This window comes from Ovis canadensis, chromosome 5 (genome assembly GCF_042477335.2).
Source record: "Ovis canadensis isolate MfBH-ARS-UI-01 breed Bighorn chromosome 5, ARS-UI_OviCan_v2, whole genome shotgun sequence".
Taxonomy (NCBI): domain Eukaryota; kingdom Metazoa; phylum Chordata; class Mammalia; order Artiodactyla; family Bovidae; genus Ovis; species Ovis canadensis.
Genome location: NC_091249.1, coordinates 63,703,299 through 63,724,049, shown reverse-complemented (window position 1 = coordinate 63,724,049; position 20,751 = coordinate 63,703,299). Strand labels below are relative to the sequence as shown.

At 50.9% G+C, this 20,751-nt stretch overlaps 2 protein-coding genes across 3 annotated transcripts in view; one reads left to right on the top strand and one right to left on the bottom strand.

Annotated features, from left to right (window-relative positions):
- The window catches only part of NRG2 (neuregulin 2), a 195,401-nt gene extending 180,775 nt beyond the window's left edge, over positions 1-14,626 (top strand). Inside the window, exons 6-10 of one of the 2 annotated variants that reach the window (XM_069589831.1) lie at positions 3,925-4,027; positions 6,404-6,527; positions 6,876-7,003; positions 7,847-8,074; positions 12,762-14,626. In XM_069589831.1, coding sequence (XP_069445932.1) covers positions 3,925-4,027; positions 6,404-6,527; positions 6,876-7,003; positions 7,847-8,074; positions 12,762-13,536 — 1,358 coding nt within the window. In that variant the 3' untranslated portion in view covers positions 13,537-14,626. The remainder of the gene's footprint in view (positions 1-3,924; positions 4,028-6,403; positions 6,528-6,875; positions 7,004-7,846; positions 8,075-12,761) is intronic. The other variant, XM_069589832.1, reaches the window with a different exon arrangement.
- Positions 14,627-18,214: 3,588 nt separating this feature from the next.
- The window catches only part of PSD2 (pleckstrin and Sec7 domain containing 2), a 52,698-nt gene continuing 50,161 nt past the window's right edge, over positions 18,215-20,751 (bottom strand). Inside the window, exon 15 of the mRNA XM_069589830.1 lies at positions 18,215-19,958. Within this exon, the coding sequence (XP_069445931.1) occupies positions 19,749-19,958 (210 nt within the window). The 3' untranslated portion in view covers positions 18,215-19,748. The remainder of the gene's footprint in view (positions 19,959-20,751) is intronic.

The following is a 20,751-nucleotide window of genomic DNA, read 5'->3' as shown; positions in this document are numbered from 1 at the left end:
TGTTGAGTTTCCTTTCCCCCAAAATGGAAAAGGGAGGATTTCAGAAATCCCCCCCGTCCCTGCCAGGATGTCCTATAGTAAACTACGCTGATGTGGGGGAGACGAGACAAGCTTATGGACGGCAGGATGCCCTGGGGTTCAGACTGTGCCCAGTGTACAGCAGTGCCCCCTTGCCTGGGGCTGATCACCATGGTACTAGGGGGAACAGGCCCCGTGAGCTGTATGTGCCCCAGTGGGTTGACCAAAAAGCCAGGTCCCTTGAAGAGTGGGTGTCCAGAAGCCACGGAATCTTGCTTCAGAGACTGTGCAGAGAGGCAGCCCTTTCAATTTGACTTTAATCCTCCTTCCTTTTCCCATTTCCATTTCCATTGCTTTTCATTCTGCACCGGGCTGGCAGCTGATAACACCTATTTGTCTCTGCCCCCTGCCTCATGTTTGTCTGCCAGGCTTTGCCATCTGCTTGAGGCTGTTACTCCTATCATGATCTCTCTCCACGAGGGCACATGTGTTTGTCTATGGGCAGCACCGGCAAGGGTCTAGGGTGGGCTGGTACCTCCTGCCTCCCAGCTCAGAACCTTACGTCCCTCCTGTGACTGTCCTCTGGCCCCTGGAAGATGCCCTGGGCAGGAAGGGACTCTGAGGTCCATCTTTCCAGCTCTCTGGCTTTGTGCTGGGAGCCTCCATCCTGGTCCACACATGTTATATAGCTGAAGAGAAGCAGGAGCTCAAGAAGGGTTGAGGCTTCGATGCAGTCAGACCTCAGATGTGTGTGGAGCTGGCAGTTATGAAAAAGCTGTTCATGTGGCAGGTTGGGGGAGGCCCTAGTTCCCCTGCCACCTAACCACCATCAGCTATTCTCAGAAGATGGAGCTGGAAGTCTATGTGTAAGAGTATGTCTGTCTGTCTATCTGCTGTGATGGGGTGGGGAGGAGAGGGGTCAAGTCTGTGGTGTCCGTGTGGTCCTGCCAGGGGACACAGGGGTGAACCTGTAGGTGTGTGTGTCTGTGTTGTTATGGGGGGGCTGGCGTGTTTACACCTGTGGGGTCTCTCAGTGCGGGGTGTGAGCACACGGAGGGGTGCAGTGGGTGCAGTCTTTGTTGTTGAGAGTTGAGCACGAGCAGTGGGTGTGGAGGGAGGCAAGTGGGAGCATCTGTAATGTGACTGTCTGTAAGGGTGGTCTGTGTATTCATTCACTCAGTGACTCAAAAACATCTCCTGAGCCCCAGAGTTGGCCAGACCCTGGGGATCTAGCATGCAGAGTTGCTGCCCTCCTGGCAGAACAAGCAAACAAGAAAGAAATCAGGTGGTGGTAAGCACTATACAGAAAATATCGGGTTGGCCAAAAAGGTTGTTCGGATTTTTCCATAAGATGTAATAGAAAAACCCAAATGAACTTTTTGGCCAGCCCAATAAAAGGGAATGGGACAGTACCTAGTCAGAGTGGGGACTGACTCTAACTAAGTGATCAGAGAAGGCTTGTCCAGTGAGGTGACGTTTGGGCTAAAAATTGACAGAAAGTAGCCAGCCCTGCAAACAGTAGGTGGGGGTGGAGTGTTTATGGTGGGGACACAGCAAGTTAGGGATGACGTGGCTGGGCCTGCCTTGTTCGGTGGGCAGGACTGCCAGTGACTCTGAAACACAGCAGATATGGGGGAGAGGACCACAGATGGGCTCTAAAGGAAGGGACCGGGTGACTCTGGGTCTTGTGGGCCACGGTAAGGCTTTTAGGTTGTATTTGAATTGCAAGGGGATGCCAGTGTGGGTTTTTAAGCATCCTTAAAATGATCTGCTTTATGATCTTTATGAGGAGTAAAATGATCTACTTTATGATTGGAAATCAATGTGGCTTTGGGGCAGAGAATAGACTGGGTGAGGGGACAGAATGTGGAGGAATAGAAGCAGAGAATCCAGTCAGAAGGTGGACAGCTGTCCAGGGGAAGATGGCATCATCTTGGACAAAGCTGGAAGCCCCAGAAGAGGTAAGAAGTGGTCAGATCTGGGATCTACTTGGGAGGTAGAGCTGAGAGGACCTGCTGATGGATCAGATACCGGAGTGGGTGGGAAGATCAGGAATGAACGATTCTGAGGCTTGGAGCCTGTACAGCAGGAAAAGTGGTGCTGCCACCTTGGAGATGGGAAGGGCGAGGGCAGGTAGCGGGGTGGGCAGAGAGGGTCAGTGCACCTGCTTGGCCGTGGCCCTTGGCTGTAGGAATCTGGAGCTGGCGGGGGGAGTTGCTACAAGAGAGAAATGTGAGCTTCAGCAGCATACAGATGGTATTTCCAGTCTGAGTCTGAGTGAGATGATGGAGGGAGAGAGGGCAGGTAGGGAGAGGAAGACGCCTGAGAGCTCTGGGCCTTTCTACCCTGAAGTCCACATGGAAGAGCGGGGAGCAGCAACTGAGACAGAGATGAGCCAGTGCAGGAGGAGGAAATCCAGGCGAGAAGGCCAGCCGGGGAAGCGAGCCCAGCTGGGGGCGTCCGCTAAGCGGGACGTGGATGGACCAGAGGCTTGGCAGCAGGGGATTGTCAGTGGCCATGACCAGAGTGGCCTCAAAGGAGTGACGGAGACAGAGGCCTGACTGCAGGACTGAGTGGTGGCCGGGGAGGAGAGCTACAGGCGGGCCGAGGACCTCAGAGCCCACCCCTGGGAGGAGGGCCACAGGCGGGCCGAGGACCTCAGAGCCCACCCCGGGGAGGAGGGCCACAGGCGGGCCAGGGACCTCAGAGCCCAGCGGTGGGGGTAGTGGGTAAAGGGCTGTTTGTTTTACGACTCTGCATGACTGTGTGTCCGTGGGCCTGATCACATGCACAGTGGATGTGTGTGAGTGTATCCCTGTATCCCTGTTAAGGGTCTGTGTGTCAGCCAGGTGTAGTCCTCCAGGTGTGTGTGTCTGGGCGTCTGTACCCGGTCTGTGCTGCTGGGTGTACCTTTGCCACAGGAGGCGCTGCAAGCCTGGGGGCCTGGGCACATTGCCCAGGGTTCCACCAAGGTGTTGGATCCAGTCCCCACTTATCCCAGTCCTGCTGGGAGAGAGCAGCGTGGAAGGGCTGGCCAGCAGGTGCAAGTGGAAGTGAGGGTGACCGTGTTGTGTGCTAGCCCCTTTTTCCTTCTCTTCCTCCAAGCTTTCTCTGTTCTAGAAGGGTAGGGGCTGCCCCACCAAAAAGTGGGGGTAGAGGGGATGGTCGAGTCTTTTTTAAGGCTCTGAGGCCCAGCCTAGCTCAGCTCCTTCAGAAGGATAGAGGTCACTCCTAGGCACACGGTTGTCCTAGGGAGCTGTGCTGTCACTTGTGGGCTCCCCACAGGCAGAGACGGGGGGCCAGAGTGGGCCAGGGCCACAACTCTGACCAGGCTGTAGGGATAAACCAAAGCCTTTTTCCCCATGCCCACCTCTGTGGGCCTGGCCCACTCTGTCCCTGATCCTGACACCCCTCCTAAGGCTAGGCTCTGGACCTGGTGTCTAGAACAAGAACAAGCCCAAGAACAAGCTTGTTCTCTAGCCCTGAACAAGCCACTTTCCACCTTCCTCAGGAAGCCAAAGTGGCCAGGCCTCTGCCCAGGGCCTGCATGTTCACCGCTGTGAAGACTAGTTTTCCCCAGCCTATCAAGGCTCTTGGCAGCCACCAGGCCATAGTGGGTTACCCTCCCCTATGACCTCGGGACCTTCACCTTCATCCCACCTCCTCCATCCCTCTGCATTTTCCACTCATCGGGTACAGCGCAGGGTTTGGGAAAGTGAACTCAGGGGTAGTCACTTGTGACCAGATCCATGGGTGGGTGGAGTTCGGGAGAGCAGGAGGGAGGGAACTGGCTAGGGAGGGAAGAGACGGATGGGAGCCCAAGGTTCGAGGGGTAGGGGAGGGTCTGCACCCCTGCCTCTGTGGGTCTGCTGCCTGCCTTTCCCCTCACACCCTCTACCCCTGCAGAAGCTGAGGAGCTGTACCAGAAGAGGGTCCTGACCATCACTGGCATTTGCGTGGCTCTGCTGGTGGTGGGCATCGTCTGTGTAGTCGCCTACTGCAAGACCAAGTGAGTTGTTGGCATTCAGGCCAACTGGGGGCTGCTTCTGTGGGGACAGGCTCTCTTCTCCACCATGCCTGGCCTGGCCTCCCCCTTGCTCTTCCCCTCTGCCCCTTAGGAGCTTCTGCAGCTGGTGTGGGGCCAAAGGGCCAGGCCAAGAAGCAGGAGCAGAGAGGGGAGAGACAGACCCCAGAGGACTGAACAAGAGTGGTCATAAGCACAGGCATCGAAAGAAGACAAATCTAGGTTCAAATCCAACTCTGCCATTTCCTGTAACCCTATGGAAATTGATGAACCTCTCTGAGTCCTCATCTGTAAAATGGGCATGATCCTTGTATTGTACCTCAGGGCATCCTACAGGGAACATCTGCCCTGTCAAGTAGGCAGACACTGGGGCAGTGTTGGGGGTGGGGAAGCGCAGAGAGGGAGGCCCCTTCTCAGGGAAAAAAGAGAGCTCAAAAGGAGTTGCCTGGCCCCACCTAGGAGCAGTCCAGGCAAGACACCTTCCAACACAGAGAAGGTGGGGTTGGGGCATCCCTGAGTAGAGGAAAGGTGACGTCAGAACCTTGGTGCAAGGGGCAGAAATGGGGCTGGACAATTCCAGCAAAACAAAGCAAGCTAAAAGACAAATGCCAGGGAGTATTGACTGTGTTTCATGGAGTTTGAGCAGCCCAGGCTAGTTGGAGCAAAGGGCGGGAGTCAAGAAAACAAGGCGCATGAGTCTAAAAAAACAGCTGGAGCCTGCATGGCACCATAGGGCCTTGAATGTCAAGCTAGGGAGCCTGGGTTTATCCTACAGATGGTAGGAAGCCAATTCAGGTTGTAAAGTGATGTAGTGCAGAGAGAGGATTGTCACATCTGTTCTTATCTAGAAAGCAGGAATCTGGGCGTGACCACCATTTGGGGGCTGAGCCCTAGGGTCTTGGTTACTGCTGCCCCTATATATGAGATCAAAGGCCTTGCCAACCTTGAGATTTAGGGCCCAGGGAGCCCAGAGAGGAGACTCGGCCCACATAGGAAAACCGAGGCCCAAAACTGGGGCGGGGAAGCAAGCACCATGTTCTAACCTATACTACATTTACTCATTTCAACAAACTTTAATTCAACGCCTGCTGAACAGACACCGGCCCCTGCACCAGGCAAATGGCCAGGGCTCTGAGCAAGAGGTGTGGGATCACGGGATATATTTCGGGGGTGCCTAACCTGAGCTGGAGGGCAGGAAGGATTTCCCTGAAAAAAGGTGCATTTTAGCTGGGCCTGAGTCGAGCAGAAGTTAGCAGGTGAAGGAGCACGGAATGTGCTGCAATTAGATGCAAAGGCCCAGAGGCCAGAGAGGCACAGTGTCAGATCAGAAACAAGCCCTCTAAGGATGCAGTGGGTGGGGGTGTGGAGAGAGAGTGCTAGGGAAAGGGACAGAATGCTGAAGACCCCTGAAGGGTTTGTAGCAGGGGAGTGACATGATTAGACTTGTCGATTACAAAACAGATGTACTAACCTCTGAACATGTGCCAAAGGAAAGAGGCTCCCTCCACAGGTCTTGTTTCCCTGACCACAGCATCCTGTTTTATTTTCTTCATAGCACTTTGCTGAAAGTACTTGTTTATTTATTTTTATTATTATTTTTAATTTATTTTTATTATTATTGGGACAGCCAGATGATGTGTTTTTCATCTGCCTCTCCTACTGGCCTGCAAGCTCCATGAGGGCAGAAACTGTCTCCTCTGCTCCAAAACTGCATCTTTGCTTTGTTCAGTCACTAAATCACATCTGACTCCTTGCGACCCCATGGACTACAGCCTGCCAGGCTCCTCTGTCCTTGGGATTTCCAGGGCAAGAATACTGGAGTGGAATGCCATTTCTTCCTCCAGGGGATCTTTCCAACCCAGGGGTCAAACCTGCGTCTACTCCATTGGCAGGCGAGTTCTGGCACATAGTAAAAACCCAATCAATACCAAATAAATGAATGAATGAGCAAGTGGCTCAGCACCGTATTGAATATCTTATCTGCTCTTCATACTCAGTGGTCTTTGAAATGGATAAATGATCAGTCCATTTTACAGATAAGGAAAGTGGAGCATGGAGAGTTTAAGTAACTTGCCCAGAGTTACACAGCTAGAAAGTAGAGTTCTGCTGTCTCAGCAGAGCCAAAGCTCATTACCACTACACTCAGGTACTGCTGAATGCAGGCTGGTAGCGATGATGTAGGGGTTGATTGAAGCGGTCCTGGCTGAGGGCAGCCTGAGCCCAGGAAGAGCAGTAGCAGGAGATGCCATGGCAGTCCAGGGCACAGGTAGCCCAGTTCCCTGGAGTGACAGCTAGGGGAGTTCATGCTTTGTGTGTGTCATGGGGTATGGGGGTGCCAGGCTAATGCACCTTCTCCTGCAGGAAACAACGGAAGCAGATGCATAACCACCTCCGACAGAACATGTGCCCTGCCCACCAGAACCGGAGCTTGGCCAACGGGCCTAGCCACCCCCGACTGGACCCGGAGGAGATCCAGATGGCAGACGTGAGTGGTGATCCCTGGCCCCACTCTGACCCCTCGTAGTAGAGCCGGCCTTCTCATGCCCCCTGCAAGAATGGGCCAGGGAGGCAGTGGCCCATCCTGGCCTCAGCCTTCCCTGCGAGCCTGGCCTCGCCTCCCCAGGATGACTTAGCCTCACTTGGCCCACTTCCTCAAGGGAGGTCAGGGGCTGGACTTCCAGGAGCCACTGCTGCCCTAACACCGAGTCACATATCCAGTGGACCATCCCCCCCACCACCTGAAGCTTACTGTCTCATTTCCCCGAGCCCACCAGGAAGGAGGGCCAACTTGGTCATCTGTCGCTAACTGCCCCCCTCAAACTCTCTGTTGCAGTATATCTCCAAGAATGTACCCGCCACAGACCACGTCATCCGGAGGGAAACGGAGACCACTTTCTCCGGGAGCCACTCCTGTTCTCCTTCTCACCACTGCTCCACAGCCACGCCCACCTCCAGCCACAGGTGGGCACCACCCAGGCCCACAGATCCTTGCAGACTCCTGTGTGCATACCCACAGGGCTTGCACGTACGCATCACACACCTGCCTGGGGACACACACAAAACTCCCCAGCCAGGCTGGGCTCTGTATTAAGGGTCCTAGTGAGCCAGAGGATGGAGGTGGGGGGGCTTCAAACCAGAACCCACCACCAAATGTCCATCCAGGTCAAGAAACAGGATTCCCTTTTCTACTCTAAATCAGCCCCAGAGGAGCAACAGTGTCACTGTGCTCCCACCTAACATTTGGTTCTGTTTGGACGTCGTTAGCACTACTTCCTCTGGCAAAAACTGCCTGGTCCCTCAAGTACCCACAGCTATTCAGTGTCCTCTCCTGGGGTTTCCACGTGAACCTAATCCACCTTATCCTCTTCTCCAGAGGTAGGGAGGCCTGTCTACACAAGCACAAAGTCATACAGCTCTAAAAAGAACATGGTTGACCCCGTTCTTCCCTGGGGAGTGGGGTCCCTGTATATTGGCCACTGGGGCTGGGTGCTTGCAGCAGGTATCCCGGGACCACGGGAGTGGAGGGGGCACAGCCAAGGAGACCAAGGAGAGGTTGCTGCAGGGAGGAAAGGAAGAAGGCTGTGTGCACCACAGCATACCCACCCACAGGCCGTCAGCTCACCTCCTCCCTAGATTGGGATTTAGCATTTATGACATCACACATCAGCCCAGAGTGGGGGCCAGTGAGCTGAGGGAGACTGAGAAGGAGCGAAGAGCCAGGGCGGGGGTGGGCCTGGGACCACACGTGCTGGGCTGCCCTACCCCTTCCTGTCCCCTCATGTCACTCCCACCTGGCTTCTCCAGGCATGAGAGCCACACATGGAGCCTGGACCGTTCTGAGAGCCTGACCTCTGATTCCCAGTCGGGCATCGTGCTGTCATCAGTGGGCACCAGCAAGTGCAACAGCCCTGCGTGTGTGGAGGCCCGGGCACGGCGGGCGGCGGCCTACAGCCTGGAGGAGCGGCGCAGGGCTGCTGTGCCGCCTTACCACGACTCCATAGACTCCCTGCACGACTCCCCACACAGTGAGAGGTCAGTCCCCGTGACCTGCGCCCACCTCAGCCCAGGAACTGGCACCACTGACCTGGGGCCGATCCTGTGGTCACCTCAGAAACATTCCAAAGAGCCTCATCCCCGTTTTTCAGATGGGCAAGCAAGGTCCCTGAAAAGTTCAATGTTCTGTTCAGGGTCATTAACATGTTAATGACAGGCTGGGACTCCAGCCAGTAGACCCTGGTGTGTTAAGACTATTTAATTTAATTGTCCTACTAGGACACTTTTCAGAGGAGAAGAGAATGTTATTAATAATCGCACTGGAACATCAGGAACAAACAGGGGCTGTCCTGGACAAACCAGAACATATGGTTGCCCTACGCTGGTGTCACCTAGAGGCCCCATGTCCCAGGAGAAACAAATACCAAGATCAAACAGATGAGAGAGTGGGAAGAGAGGCTGTCTGTGAGGAAACTGATCAGTGCAGGATGGGAATGAGCCAAGAATTCCTGAGGCCCTGGAAGCATCAGCGACTAGGCCCCCATGGATCAAGATGCCATTGGGTTCCCAAGCAATGAGTGCAGTGAGAACCAGGAAATCCCCTTCTTCCCTGACTCACAGGCAGGAGTCACAGGGGCCAGGCTGCATCTTGCTCAGCCCTTACATGGCCCCTTGGCAAGTAGGATCTCTGGGAGGAGAGCAAAAAAGGGGCATGGTACTAGGAACTCCTCAGATGGTAGAGAATCTGCCTGCAATGCAGACAAACTGGGTTTGATCCCTGGGTAGGAGAGATCCCCTGGAGAAGGGAATGGCTACCTGCTCTAGTATTCTTGCCTGGAGAATTCCATGGACAGAGAAACCTGGAGGGCTAAAGTCCATGGGGTCGCAAAGAGTCAGATACAATGTTTGAGTGACTAACACTTCCATTTTCACAAGGAACTCCAGGCTAGGGTGGAGAAGGCTCAACTCAGCCTATTCCATGCCAGCCATGGGCACAAACCACTGAAGCTCCCAGCTGCCCATGAAAAATGCTAAACATAGAACACCCCACTAGGTCAGAGAAAGTCAGTCTGACCACAGGCTCTGAGAAGCAACTAGGTTTTTCTAATACTAACCATTCCAAGCCCAGTTCCATCACCTGTGTGACTTGGGGCACGTTGATCACCTCTGTGCTTTGGTTTCCTCAGCTGTAGAACAGTGAACATTATACCTGTCTCGTGGCTCTTAGGAAGGCTACCTAAGATCAAGCGCTAAGCTCTTTGTCTGATACCTGACATGAAGCTGGTGCTCACTAGGTGGAGCTGTGGTTATCAACAGTAACAAGAGCAATAGGATTCCTTGATGGGTGGAGGTAGAAAGGTTGGGAGGGACTTCTGGGCGAGGGGAACACCATGAGCAGTTCCAGCAGAGGCACTGAGGACAGAGCTGGTGAGTGAGGTGCCTCGAGGTATGGGGAGAGGGGAGTTGGGCGTAAGCAGGCAGGCTGGGGCTAAATAGACAGCCCTGGGTGGGTGAGCAGGAAGGGCGTCCTAAAGCAGAGATGTGACTTTAAAAGATTTTTCTGGGAAGTGCATAGGCTGAAGAAGGAAAGATCCTGGGGTTGGGGCATGACCAGAGGGAACATCCAGTCCCAGGATGGAGTAGAGCGGGGTGGAGGGTATGATCCAGGAGAAAGGAAATGGATAAGACTTGATGGATGTACATGTGGAAATGTGGAAGAGGGAAGACAGGGGAGTCAGATGATTCAAAAAGACAGTATAGGGACTTGAGGGAGCAGTGAGGTACCCAGCTCTACCATTTGAAAGAGATGCAAGGAGGTGGGAGTCCCTGTCCTGAGGCAGACAATGGCTGGGCAAGGGGCTGGTTTACCCAGAAAAGGGAATGTGGAGAAAGAAAATGGACTGGTGCCAGGGACCCAAACTGGGAGGTATTTGGAAGGGTAAACTTTTGAAGGAACTGGTGCTCTTTAGCTCCAACCAGAGATGCTTCAGTGTGGTCTTGGTAACTGTGCTCTGGTCTGAGCTGCTACTTGAGGTGGAAGCAGTCACTTCCCTGAGGCAGATTTTAGCTTCACCTTAAAAAGGAATATTTCCCCACTGTAGCCATCAGCCAAGGGATGAACTGTCCCTGAGGGAAGGGGAGTCCAAGTCACAGGGGTGGCTGAATGCAGGGACTAAAATGAGTAATTGGGCAGTATGAGTCCTGGTTTCTGCCTGTTGTTGTTCAGTCACTCAGCTGGGTCCAACTCTTTGCAACCCTATGAACCTGCAGCACACCAGGCTTCCCTGTCCTTCACTATCTCCCAAAGTTTCCTCAGACTCATGTCCCTTGAGTCGATGATGCCATCCAACCAACTCATCTTCTGTCTCCCCCTTGTCTTCCTGCCCTCAATCTTTCCCAGCATCAGGGTCTTTTTCAGAGTCTGCTGTTCGAATCAGATGGCTAAAGTAAACTGGAGCTTCAGCATCTGTCCTTCCAATGAATATTCAGGACTGATTTCCTTTACGATTGCCTGGTTTGATCTCCTTGCTGTCCAAGGGACTCTCAAGAGTCTTCTCCAGCACCACAGTTTGAAAGCATCAACTCTTTGGTGCTCAGCCTTCTTTATGGTTCAACTCTCACATCCATACATGACTACTGGAAAAATCATAGCTTTGACTAGATGGACCTTTGTTAGCAAAATGATGTCTCTGCTTTTTAATTCTCTGTCTAGGTTTGTCATAGCTTTTCTTCCAAGGAGCAAGCATCTTTTATTTTTCATGGCTGCAGTCACCATCTGCAGTGATTTTGGAGCCTAAGAAAATAAAGCCTGTCACTGTTTCCATTGTTTCCCCATCTATTTGCCATGAAGTGATGGGACCAGATCACACAGTCTTAGTTTTTTAAGTGTTGACTCTGAAGCCAGCTTTTTCATTCTCCTCTTTCACTTTCATCAAAAGATTCTTTAGTTCCTCTTCACTTTCTGGCATTAGGGTGGTATTATCTGTATATCTGAGGTTACTGGTATTTCTCCCAGCAATTTTGATTCCAGCTTGTGATTCATCCAGCCCAGCATTTTGCATGATGTACTCTGCATATAAGTTGAATAAGCAGGGTGACAATATGCAGCCGTGATGTACTCCTTTCCTAGTTTGGAACCAATCCATTGTTCCATGTCTGGTTCTAACTGTTGCTTCTTGTCCTGCATACAGGTTTCTCAGGAGGCAGGTAAGATGATCTGGTATTCCCATCTCTTGAAGAATTTTCCACAGTTTGTTGCCATCCACAGTCAAAGGCTTTAGCAGAATCAACAAAACAGGACTATAGTTTTTCTGGAATTCTCTTGCTTTTCCTGTGATCCAACAAATGCTGGCAATTTGATCTCTGGTTCCTCTGCCTTTTGTAAATCCAGCTTGTATATCTGGAAATTCTCGGTTCACCTACTGTTGGAGCCTAGCTTGAAGGATTTTGAGCATTACTTTGCTAGCACGTGAAATGAGCACAACTGTGCAATAGTTTGAATATTCTTTGGCTTTTGCCCTTCTTTGAGATTAGAATGAAAACTGATCTTTTCCAGTCCTGTAGCCACTGCTGAGTTTTCCAAATTTGCTGGCATAATGAGTGCAGCACTTGAATAGTATCATCTTTTAGGATTTGAAATAGTTCAGCTGGAATTCCATCACCTCAGCAAGTTTTGTTCATAGTAATGCTTCCTAAGGCCCACTTGACTTCACATTCCAGGATGTCTGGCTGAGTGATGGTGAGTGATCACACCATCACGGTTATCCAGGTCACTGAGACCTTTTTTATACAGTTCTTCTGTGTATTCTTGCCACCTCTTCTTAATCTCTTCTGCTTCTGTTAGGTCCTTACCATTTCTGTTCTTTATTGTGCCCATCTTTGTGTGAAATTGTTCCCTTGATACCTCAACTTGAAGAGATCTCTAGTCTTTCCCATTCTTCTCTATTTCTTTGCATTGTTCACTTAAGAAGGCTTTCTTATATCTCCTTGCTATTCTTTGGAACTCTGCCTTCAGTTAGGTGTATCTTTCCCTTTCTTGTTTCCTTTTCACTTCTCTTCTTTTCTCAGCTATTTGTAAGGCCTCCTCAGATAACCAGTTTGCCTTCTTGCATTTCTTTTTCTTGGGGATGGTTATGGTCACCACTTCTTGTACAGTGTTATGAACCTCTGTCCATATTCTGTGGCACTCTAAGAGATCTAATCTCTTGAATCTGTTTGTCACTTCCACTGTATAATCATAAGGGGTTTGATTTAGGTCATACCTGAATGGCCTGGGTTCACATCCCAGCTTGACCACTTCCTGGCTGTCTGAACCTTCAGTAAGTCACTTAAATCTTTTGAGTCTCAGTTTCCTAAGGAGTAGTATGGCATTAATAGAAGCCTCTTACAGATTTACTGTATTAGATGAACTGGTACACGTAAAATGCCCCAGCCTAAGCCTGATCCAAAGTAACTATTCGGGAACACTGGTGACTGAACATCCCCACAACCAAGGACCACTGATATGTGTAAGGAATCACCCAACAATGCTATGGAATGACCACTGTGTTTATTCCTGATTCACAGATAAGTAAACTGAGGCTCAGAGAAACTAAGGAAATTGCTTAGGGTCACTGAGGAATACCAGCATGGCTCCTGCGGGAGGGACCCTGGGCTAGACTGCTGCTTTGCGTCAGGTCTGCCCCATCCCCTGGCCACCGGCCCATGTCTCTGCCTCTCCCCGCAGGTACGTGTCTGCCCTGACCACGCCCGCGCGCCTCTCTCCCGTGGACTTCCATTACTCGCTGGCCACGCAGGTGCCGACTTTTGAGATCACGTCCCCCAACTCGGCGCACGCCGTGTCGCTGCCTCCCGCCGCGCCCATCAATTATCGCCTGGCGGAGCAACAGCCGCTCCTGCGTCAACCGGCGCCCCCCGGCCCGGGACCAGGGCCTGGGCCCAGCGCGGACATGCAGCGCAGCTACGACAGCTACTACTACCCCGCAGCGGGGCCGGGGCCGCGGCGAGGGGCCTGCGCGCTGGGCGGCAGCCTGGGAAGCCTGCCCGCCAGCCCCTTCCGCATCCCGGAGGACGACGAGTACGAGACCACGCAGGAGTGCGCGCCCCCGCCGCCGCCGCCGCCGCGGGCCCGCGGCGCGTCCCGAAGGACGTCGGCGGGGCCTCGGCGCTGGCGCCGCTCGCGCCTCAACGGGCTGGCGGCGCAACGCGCACGCGCGGCGCGGGACTCGCTGTCGCTGAGCAGCGGCTCGGGAGGCGCCTCGGCCTCGGCCTCGGCCTCGGACGACGACGGGGACGACGCGGACGGGGCGCTGGCTGCCGAGAGCACGCCTTTCCTCAGCCTGCGCGCGGCGCACGACGCGCTGCGCTCGGACTCGCCGCCGCTGTGCCAGGCGGCAGACAGCAGGACTTACTACTCCCTGGACAGCCACAGCACGCGGGCCAGCAGCAGACACAGCCGCGGGCCGCTCCCACGGGGCAAGCAGGACTCGGGGCCCCTCTAGGGCCCCCTCGCCCCCTCCGCCTCGCCCGCCCCACTGTCTCTAAGGAGAACAGAGACCGCCGACTGGAGAGAGAAAGGAGGAAAAAAGAAATAAAAATATTTTTATTTTCTATAAAAGGAAAAAGGTATAACAAAATGTTTTATTTTCATTTTAGCAAAAATTGTCTTATAATACTAGCTAACGGCAAAGACGTTTTTATAGGGAAACTATTTATATGTAACATCCTGATTTACAGCTTCGGAAAAAAAAAAAAGAACAAAAAAAAGAGATGGGCCAATTTTTTGACTCTTTAATAGAAACCTATATTGTGGTGCCTTTTGCTGTACGCTAATCTGGAGCTCCTGGAGAGAAGTGTGGGTTGTGGGGTTGGGGGAATGTAGGATCCCAAGCTGGCGGGGGCAGGGGTGGGGGGTGGTGAAGAGGAAGCAGGGAAAAGAGGCCACGTGTTTGGGTTCAGGTGGGGGCGAGGGTAGGAGGGTCCCAAGGAAGAAAGTGAGGTCCAGAGTAGCTTTTGCCCCCTCGTAAGATCTGGAGTTCTGGTCCCCCTTAGCTGTGGGTGGGGATCCTAGGCTTGGAACTAGAGTTGGAGTCAGGTAAAGTCCAGGGGGAGACTAAGGCCCAGCGACAGCAACCAGAATGGGGAGGGGGCCTCCCCGCTCCTCACAGCTGCTAAGGAAGGGGGCTCTGAGAAAGAGGTCTTCCCAACAGCCTCTGCGGGGGAGGGGGCAGCTCTGCCAGGGCCCCAGTGTTGTCGGCTCCTCCCCTGTGGCCTCCAGGACGCCCCTCCGTCCTCTGCAGCACCTTCGTTTACAGGTCGTCTTTTCTATTTTACGCCTGCATGTCCTTTGCATTTCAGATTCTTTAGATTGGATGCATGGTCACACTGGGACCGAGAAGAGCCACTCAACAGTGTATTTGATTCCCTTTTAGCAATAAAGTAACACCATTTCCTTCTCACAGCCGGACTCCCATCCCCCACCCCACTATGACTTCCAGTTCCTCTCCAGCCCTGACCTCCCCACCCCACAAAACTGGGTCCACTGATAATTTGTCAAAAAGGTTATTGTTTAAAACAAAAACAAAAAAAAAACACCTAAACAAATGGGAACCCTGCCCCTGAAATGTCCAAACACCTGACTGTTGACACTTGAACATTTTTATATTATAAATAAAATCAGAAATAACTCATGTTTGACTGTGTGTGCCTAGCCCCTAGGTGAGGAGGGAAGACAGAGGATGAATACCTGTGATGGAGATGGATGGATGTTGATGTGGAGGTTGGAGAGAGCCAGAGCAGTTCCTGGGAGGAAATGTGTTAGTCACTCAGTCCTGTCTCTTTGCAACCCCATGGACTGTAGCCCACCAGGCTCCTCTGTCCATGGGATTCGCCAGGCAAGAATACTGGAGTGGGTAGCCATTCTCTTCTCCAGGGGATCTTCCAGACCCAGGGATTGAACCCTAGTCTCCAGCATTGCAGGCAGATTCTTTACCATCTGAAGCAGTTGGGGGGAAAGAGACCCTCCCTGGCTCCAACTCTCAGAATGGGATCCAACCCCCCTCCCTGTTCTGAGAACATTCACCAGGTGTCCCCCAACGCCTCTCCCCTACCACTCCGTGGCTGCTGGGGAACCTGGCCAAGGGGCTGATGCAGATTACTCTGCTTTGAGCTCAGCCTCAGAACGCTGGCCCAGTTCCCGCCTTGGAGCTGCAGGGGGGCAGAATGAGGCAAGAGTTTCCGGGCCTAAGTGGGTGAGAAGGGAAGGGTTGTAAGGTTGGCACTGGAGCAGCTGAGGCAAGATGACCCCTGGGGCCTCAGGCATGTCACAGGCAAAGTCTGGACATGAAAATGGCATAATGGGTACCCTTAGCTGCCAGGAGGTGCTGGGGTTTTTTATACCCCCTCAAAGCCAGGGCCTGTCTAAACTTGCAGTCTCTGATGGAGAATACATGATCTCAGGCATGGAGAAGGCAGATGGAGGTCCAGGGTGAGCCTTTTCCCTCATTGACTAATGTTATTAAGTCAGTACCCAGGACTAGGAACCAGTAGATTCCAGCCAGACACAAAGGAGTCAGCTATCCAATGAGTTCAGGTGGTTGATGTGTGAGCGTGCACACAATGAGCCCAGAACTTGTGTGGTCAGTTCAGAGACCTACCGATAAGAAGGATGGAGAGGCCCAGGGTTGAATCTGCTTGGGGATCAAGAGGGCCTGAATTCACAAATTCCACCTCTGCTGTGTGACTTCTCTAGGCTGCACTTGCCTCAGCTGGGAAATGGTGATGCTAATACCTACCTCAAAGCATTGCTGTAGAGATTATATAAAGCACCCAGGATTGCTTCTGGCATGTGATAAATGCCTATTAGTGGCAAATTTGATGATGGTGATGAACATGTCCTGTGCTTTGCATTCTTGAGTCACACAGAGAGTGGCAAAAACTGGATGAAAGGGAGATGATATAGAAAAGTAAAGAACTAGACATGTATTTATGTGGGGACATGGTGGGGGGTGGGGGAGGACCTGTTACAAGGAAACAAAATTAATGAACTAAGTGCTATACAAACCTGAAAATCATTGACTTCTCCAGCCCCTATCTGATGATCTCATCCAGATCCTTGTGCTGGCTATTGGCTTTAAAATTTTCTGAGAGCCAGTAATCTCTCTGTGTGATTTATGATCTGTATGAAGACCCAGAATTAATTCTGAATGAACCTCTTGGTGAGGCCATTGCCCTTTTCATGACCCAGTTTAATGTCCTTATTTGACCCTTCTGAGGGCCTGAGTTACCTACCTTCTAAAATTTGACCCAGAAACCACTTTCCTGACTCCAGTGAGCACACTGACCTCTTTATGACCCCAAGTAATTATGAATGCCCTCTCAGTGAACCCATTGACCTCTCTATGACCCCAACTTATTGTGACTGACCTCTCCATGAACCCATTGCCCTGTTCATGATCCAGCTTCGTGTCCTCATTTGACCTTTCTGAGGGCCCAAGTTACCTACCTTCTAAATTTTGACTCAGAAACCACTTTCCTGACTCAAATGAGCACACTGACCTCTTTATGACCCCAAGTAATTATGAATGCCCTCTCAGTGAACCCATTGACCTCTCTATGACCCCAACTTATTGTGACTGACCTCTCCATGAACCCATTGCCCTGTTCATGATCCAGCTTCGTGGCCTCATTTGATCTTTCTGAGGGCCCAAGTTACCTACCTTCTAAATTTTGACTCAGAAACCACTTCCCTGACTCTTAGCACACTGACCTATGACCCCAAGTAATTGTGAACGACCTCTTGGTGAACCCACTGACCTCTCTGTGACCTCAACTAATTATGAATGACCTCTCAATGAACCCATTGCCCTTTTCATGACCTAGCTTAGTACACTCTCTTGACCCTTCTGAGGGCCCTAAGTTTTTACCTTCTAAATTTTTAGTCAGAAACCACCTCCATGATTGCAGTAAATCCATCTATCTCTATGTCACCCCAATTAATTCTGAATAACCTCTTGATAAACTCACTGACCTTCACATGATCCCACTTGGTACCTTTATTATCTGGTCTGAATTCTAAGATACCTGCTGAGAGTCTAAGGCCAGAATCTAATCAGTTTCCTTGACTCTATCAGCCACCTGTTCATTCACAGGTGTGAATGGAACCTAGGAGCAGGGGTGGCCAGAGAGGCCCCATTTTCACTCTGCCTCTCCAGTTCCGCTTTGGGGCATCTTTAGTATGGCCTATCAAGAAGTATAGCCCTAAGAAGGGCCTTACTACTACCATCCTGTCCCCCAGGAGCACTTAGGACATTCAGGCAGCTTCCTGAGTCACTCTTCCCCACTCCTCCAATTTTTCTCAGCCAGGTCATTTTTGTCTTGTCTCCCCAGCCTTTCCAGAGTCCCAGATGGGAATGGTGACTGACCATCTCCCTCCCCATTAGACTGTGAGCCCCCTGTGGACAGGGATCTGGTCAATCCTTTTCTCACGATAGTATCCCCAGCACCCAGCACAATGTGCAGCGCTGTTCATCTCACTGAATGACTGTACAGAGGCTGAAGAGAGGCTGTCCTCAAGGGTCAGCCCCCAGGGGGTCCCTGAGCCTGCAGCCACTTCCCAGGACCACCAGGTGGCGCAAACCACTTATTGCATCTCACCTGCTGTCCTCCAAGGCTCTGGATTTGGACAGTCCTGGAAAATGGACTTAGGAGCAGAGGGAACATGTGGTCCATTGGAATGCAGAAAAAAAAATATTAGAACTTTGCTTTAGATTTATTTTCATCTCATCTTTTTAAAATTTCTATTTTGTGTATGTTTTATAATGTACATAATATTTTAGTACAGTAGTACATGTATATAATTTATAATAAATAATTATACAATTAAGAAAGTGAACTAAAAGTGTTTTTTTAACTGATTGGAGGCACAACTAGTGCTCAGGGAAGCACACCTGTCTGCAGCGGACGGAGCCTGCTCCTCTGCTTTCACTTACCTACCCTCAAGAGGTGGAGGGTGGGAAGCAGACCCCAAACTCAAAGGATCTTTGAGACAGCATAGAGAAAAAGTACAGAGAGCTTTTTATGTTGCCACATTGCTCTTTCAATTTCACTTAAATGAACATTAACTTCCCCTCAGCAAAATGAAGGTGCCAGATGGTTTGGTTATAAAATACACTCAGCTGATCCAAATTAAATAATCTGTATTTAAATCACTACATCTCTCCACAGATTCACAGGTCCCTTGCATCAAATGTGAGTGGGCTTGTAAATGTCGGGTACTTAGTTGCAAGGTTGGCTTATCTTATTATCTAAATATATTACCACTGAGGTCAAACTGCTGGCCAAACTACCGTAATCTGTTTAAAAAATAGAAAGGATTTACTCATCACAGTTGCATTGAGGGTGCCTTCACCCCCACCACTTGTCAGTCTGAGGAATGCAGGGTTTAAAAGATGCTAGTCTGTGATCATCACGTGGCAAATTATCCTTTCCTTATCTAAGGATAAGACATGTCCTTAACTAGCATTTCTGAGTCACTCAAAGAGTGTAAGAAATATAAGCCTAACAATCAACAACTTGTCATTCCACATTTCCTCAAGACCAAGAATTGATGGCTTCCATAAGCTTCCCCCATCAAATATCTTTGGGTTTGTTGACAAGTGGCTATTTGCAAGGCAGAGTGTCTTTTATTCCTGTAGCAGTAGATCTGTACAAGAGGTCACTCTGGGCCCAAGAGACCTGGCAGCACCAACATAAAGACCAAAATATAAGCAGGGCCACGGTCCCATCCCACTCACACCCCAGGACACCTGTGGGACAGACGGGGCAGCACGCACACACACTATTTATTCCAAAGCATTAACTGTAAGAGCAGTTTAGATCACAGGTCAGCCGGAAGAGGGGAAACAGGGAGAGAGGAGGTCACACTATCTCCATCTTCTCTTCCAGAGAGTCAGAGCCTCCAGGGGCCAAAAAGCAGCCCTCCTCACTAACAAGTGTATGTGAGATAGGCTTTTCCATACCTCATTTCATCATCTGATATCAGTTCCAAAACCATCTCTAAAGGGGTAGTTTATATATGTATATAATTCTTATATATATACATTTATGTCATTATAAAAGAAAGCAGGAGTGGTCTTGATGGATGGAAGGTGAGCTTGGCACTGAGGGACAGGCCTGAGAGCTGGGCTGTTGCCGGGCAAGGCAGGAGAATAAGGTGCAGTTCCCAACGCTGCTGAGTGGAGGGAGAATTGGACAGTGCTGGTGGTCTGCAGACCTGCTGCTGGTCAATGCAGAGGAAGGAGGAGGAGAAGGGGTGGTAGTCCAAACTGAGACCTGGGGTTGAGACCTGCCCTCAGAAACAAGGGAGATGAGGGGAGGAACTGTGAGAAGAGGAGAGCCTCGGAAGCCAACTGCCCTTCCTGCTTCTCCAGTGAGATGGTGTCTAGAGCATGCACACAACTGGCCTACAAACTGAGGCTCCAGGGTGGAGAGGGAGGTGAGGGTTGACGACAGGCTCTAAGGCCCAGAGCAGCCCTAGGATGCAAGATCGACACCATGAATAGCATCTCCATCTCCTTAGTCCGCAAGGCTCTCCACACCCCTCTGGCTGCCTAACAACTGTCTGCAGCTTGTCTGAGTGGCCCCTAGCTGGAATTGTGCTCACTGGCCCCTCCAGGGGCATTGCCTGCCTCTGAGGCCTGCCCATCCTTGCCAGCTAAGTATCAGGCCCAGTGGTATCCCTCGGGGCTTTGCTGCCAGTCACAGTTCCATGGCCCTGGCTGAGGGCAGGGCTCGAGTGTGTCTTGCGGAGTGAAGGGTCATCCCCCTCCAGGGTGGCCAACCGGGCCTCAATCCACTCCAGGTCATCAGAGCCCACTTTGATCTTCACAGCCAGGAGGTGGATATAGGTCTCATAACGGCTTTTCTGGGAAAAAAGCAGAGAAAGGCCAAAAACAAAGTCAAAAGATAAACAACAAATTGAAAAAAAAAAAAATTTGTACCTTATATGACAAAAGACTCTCTCTTTGATATTTAGAGAGTTCTCACCAATCAATAAAAGGAGATAAACAATTTTAAAAACAGGCAAAGGGCATACACAGAAATTTAACTCATAATTTTAAAAATCAAAATTAATTGGCAATGACTTATTGGATATGATAGCAAAAGCATAGGCAATGAGAGTGAAAATAGACAAATGGGATTTTATCAAAATTTAAAACACCTCTGTATCAAAGAACACAATCAACAGAATGAAAATGCAATCTACAGAATGGGAAAAATGTTTGCAAATCATTAATCTAGTAAAGGTCTAGTATCCAGAATATTAAAAGGGGGAAAAAGCTCCTAGAACTCAACAACAAAACACAGCCCAATTTCAAGATGTATAAAGGACTTGAATAGACATTTCACCAAAGAAGATACACTAATGACCAATAAGCACAAAAAAAGGATGCTCAGCATCATTTTGCTGCTGTTGTTCAGTTGCTAAGTCACGTCCAATTTTTCCAACCCATGGACTGCAGCACACCAGACTCCTCTGTCCTCTATGAATTCCTGGAGTTTGCCCAAATTCTTGTTCATTGAATCAATGATGCTATCTAACCATCTCATCCTCTGCCACCCCCTTCTCCTTTAGCCTTCCATATTTCCCAGCATCAGAGTCTTTTTCAATGAGTCAGCCCTTCATATCTGGTGGCCAAAGTATTGGAGCTTCAGCT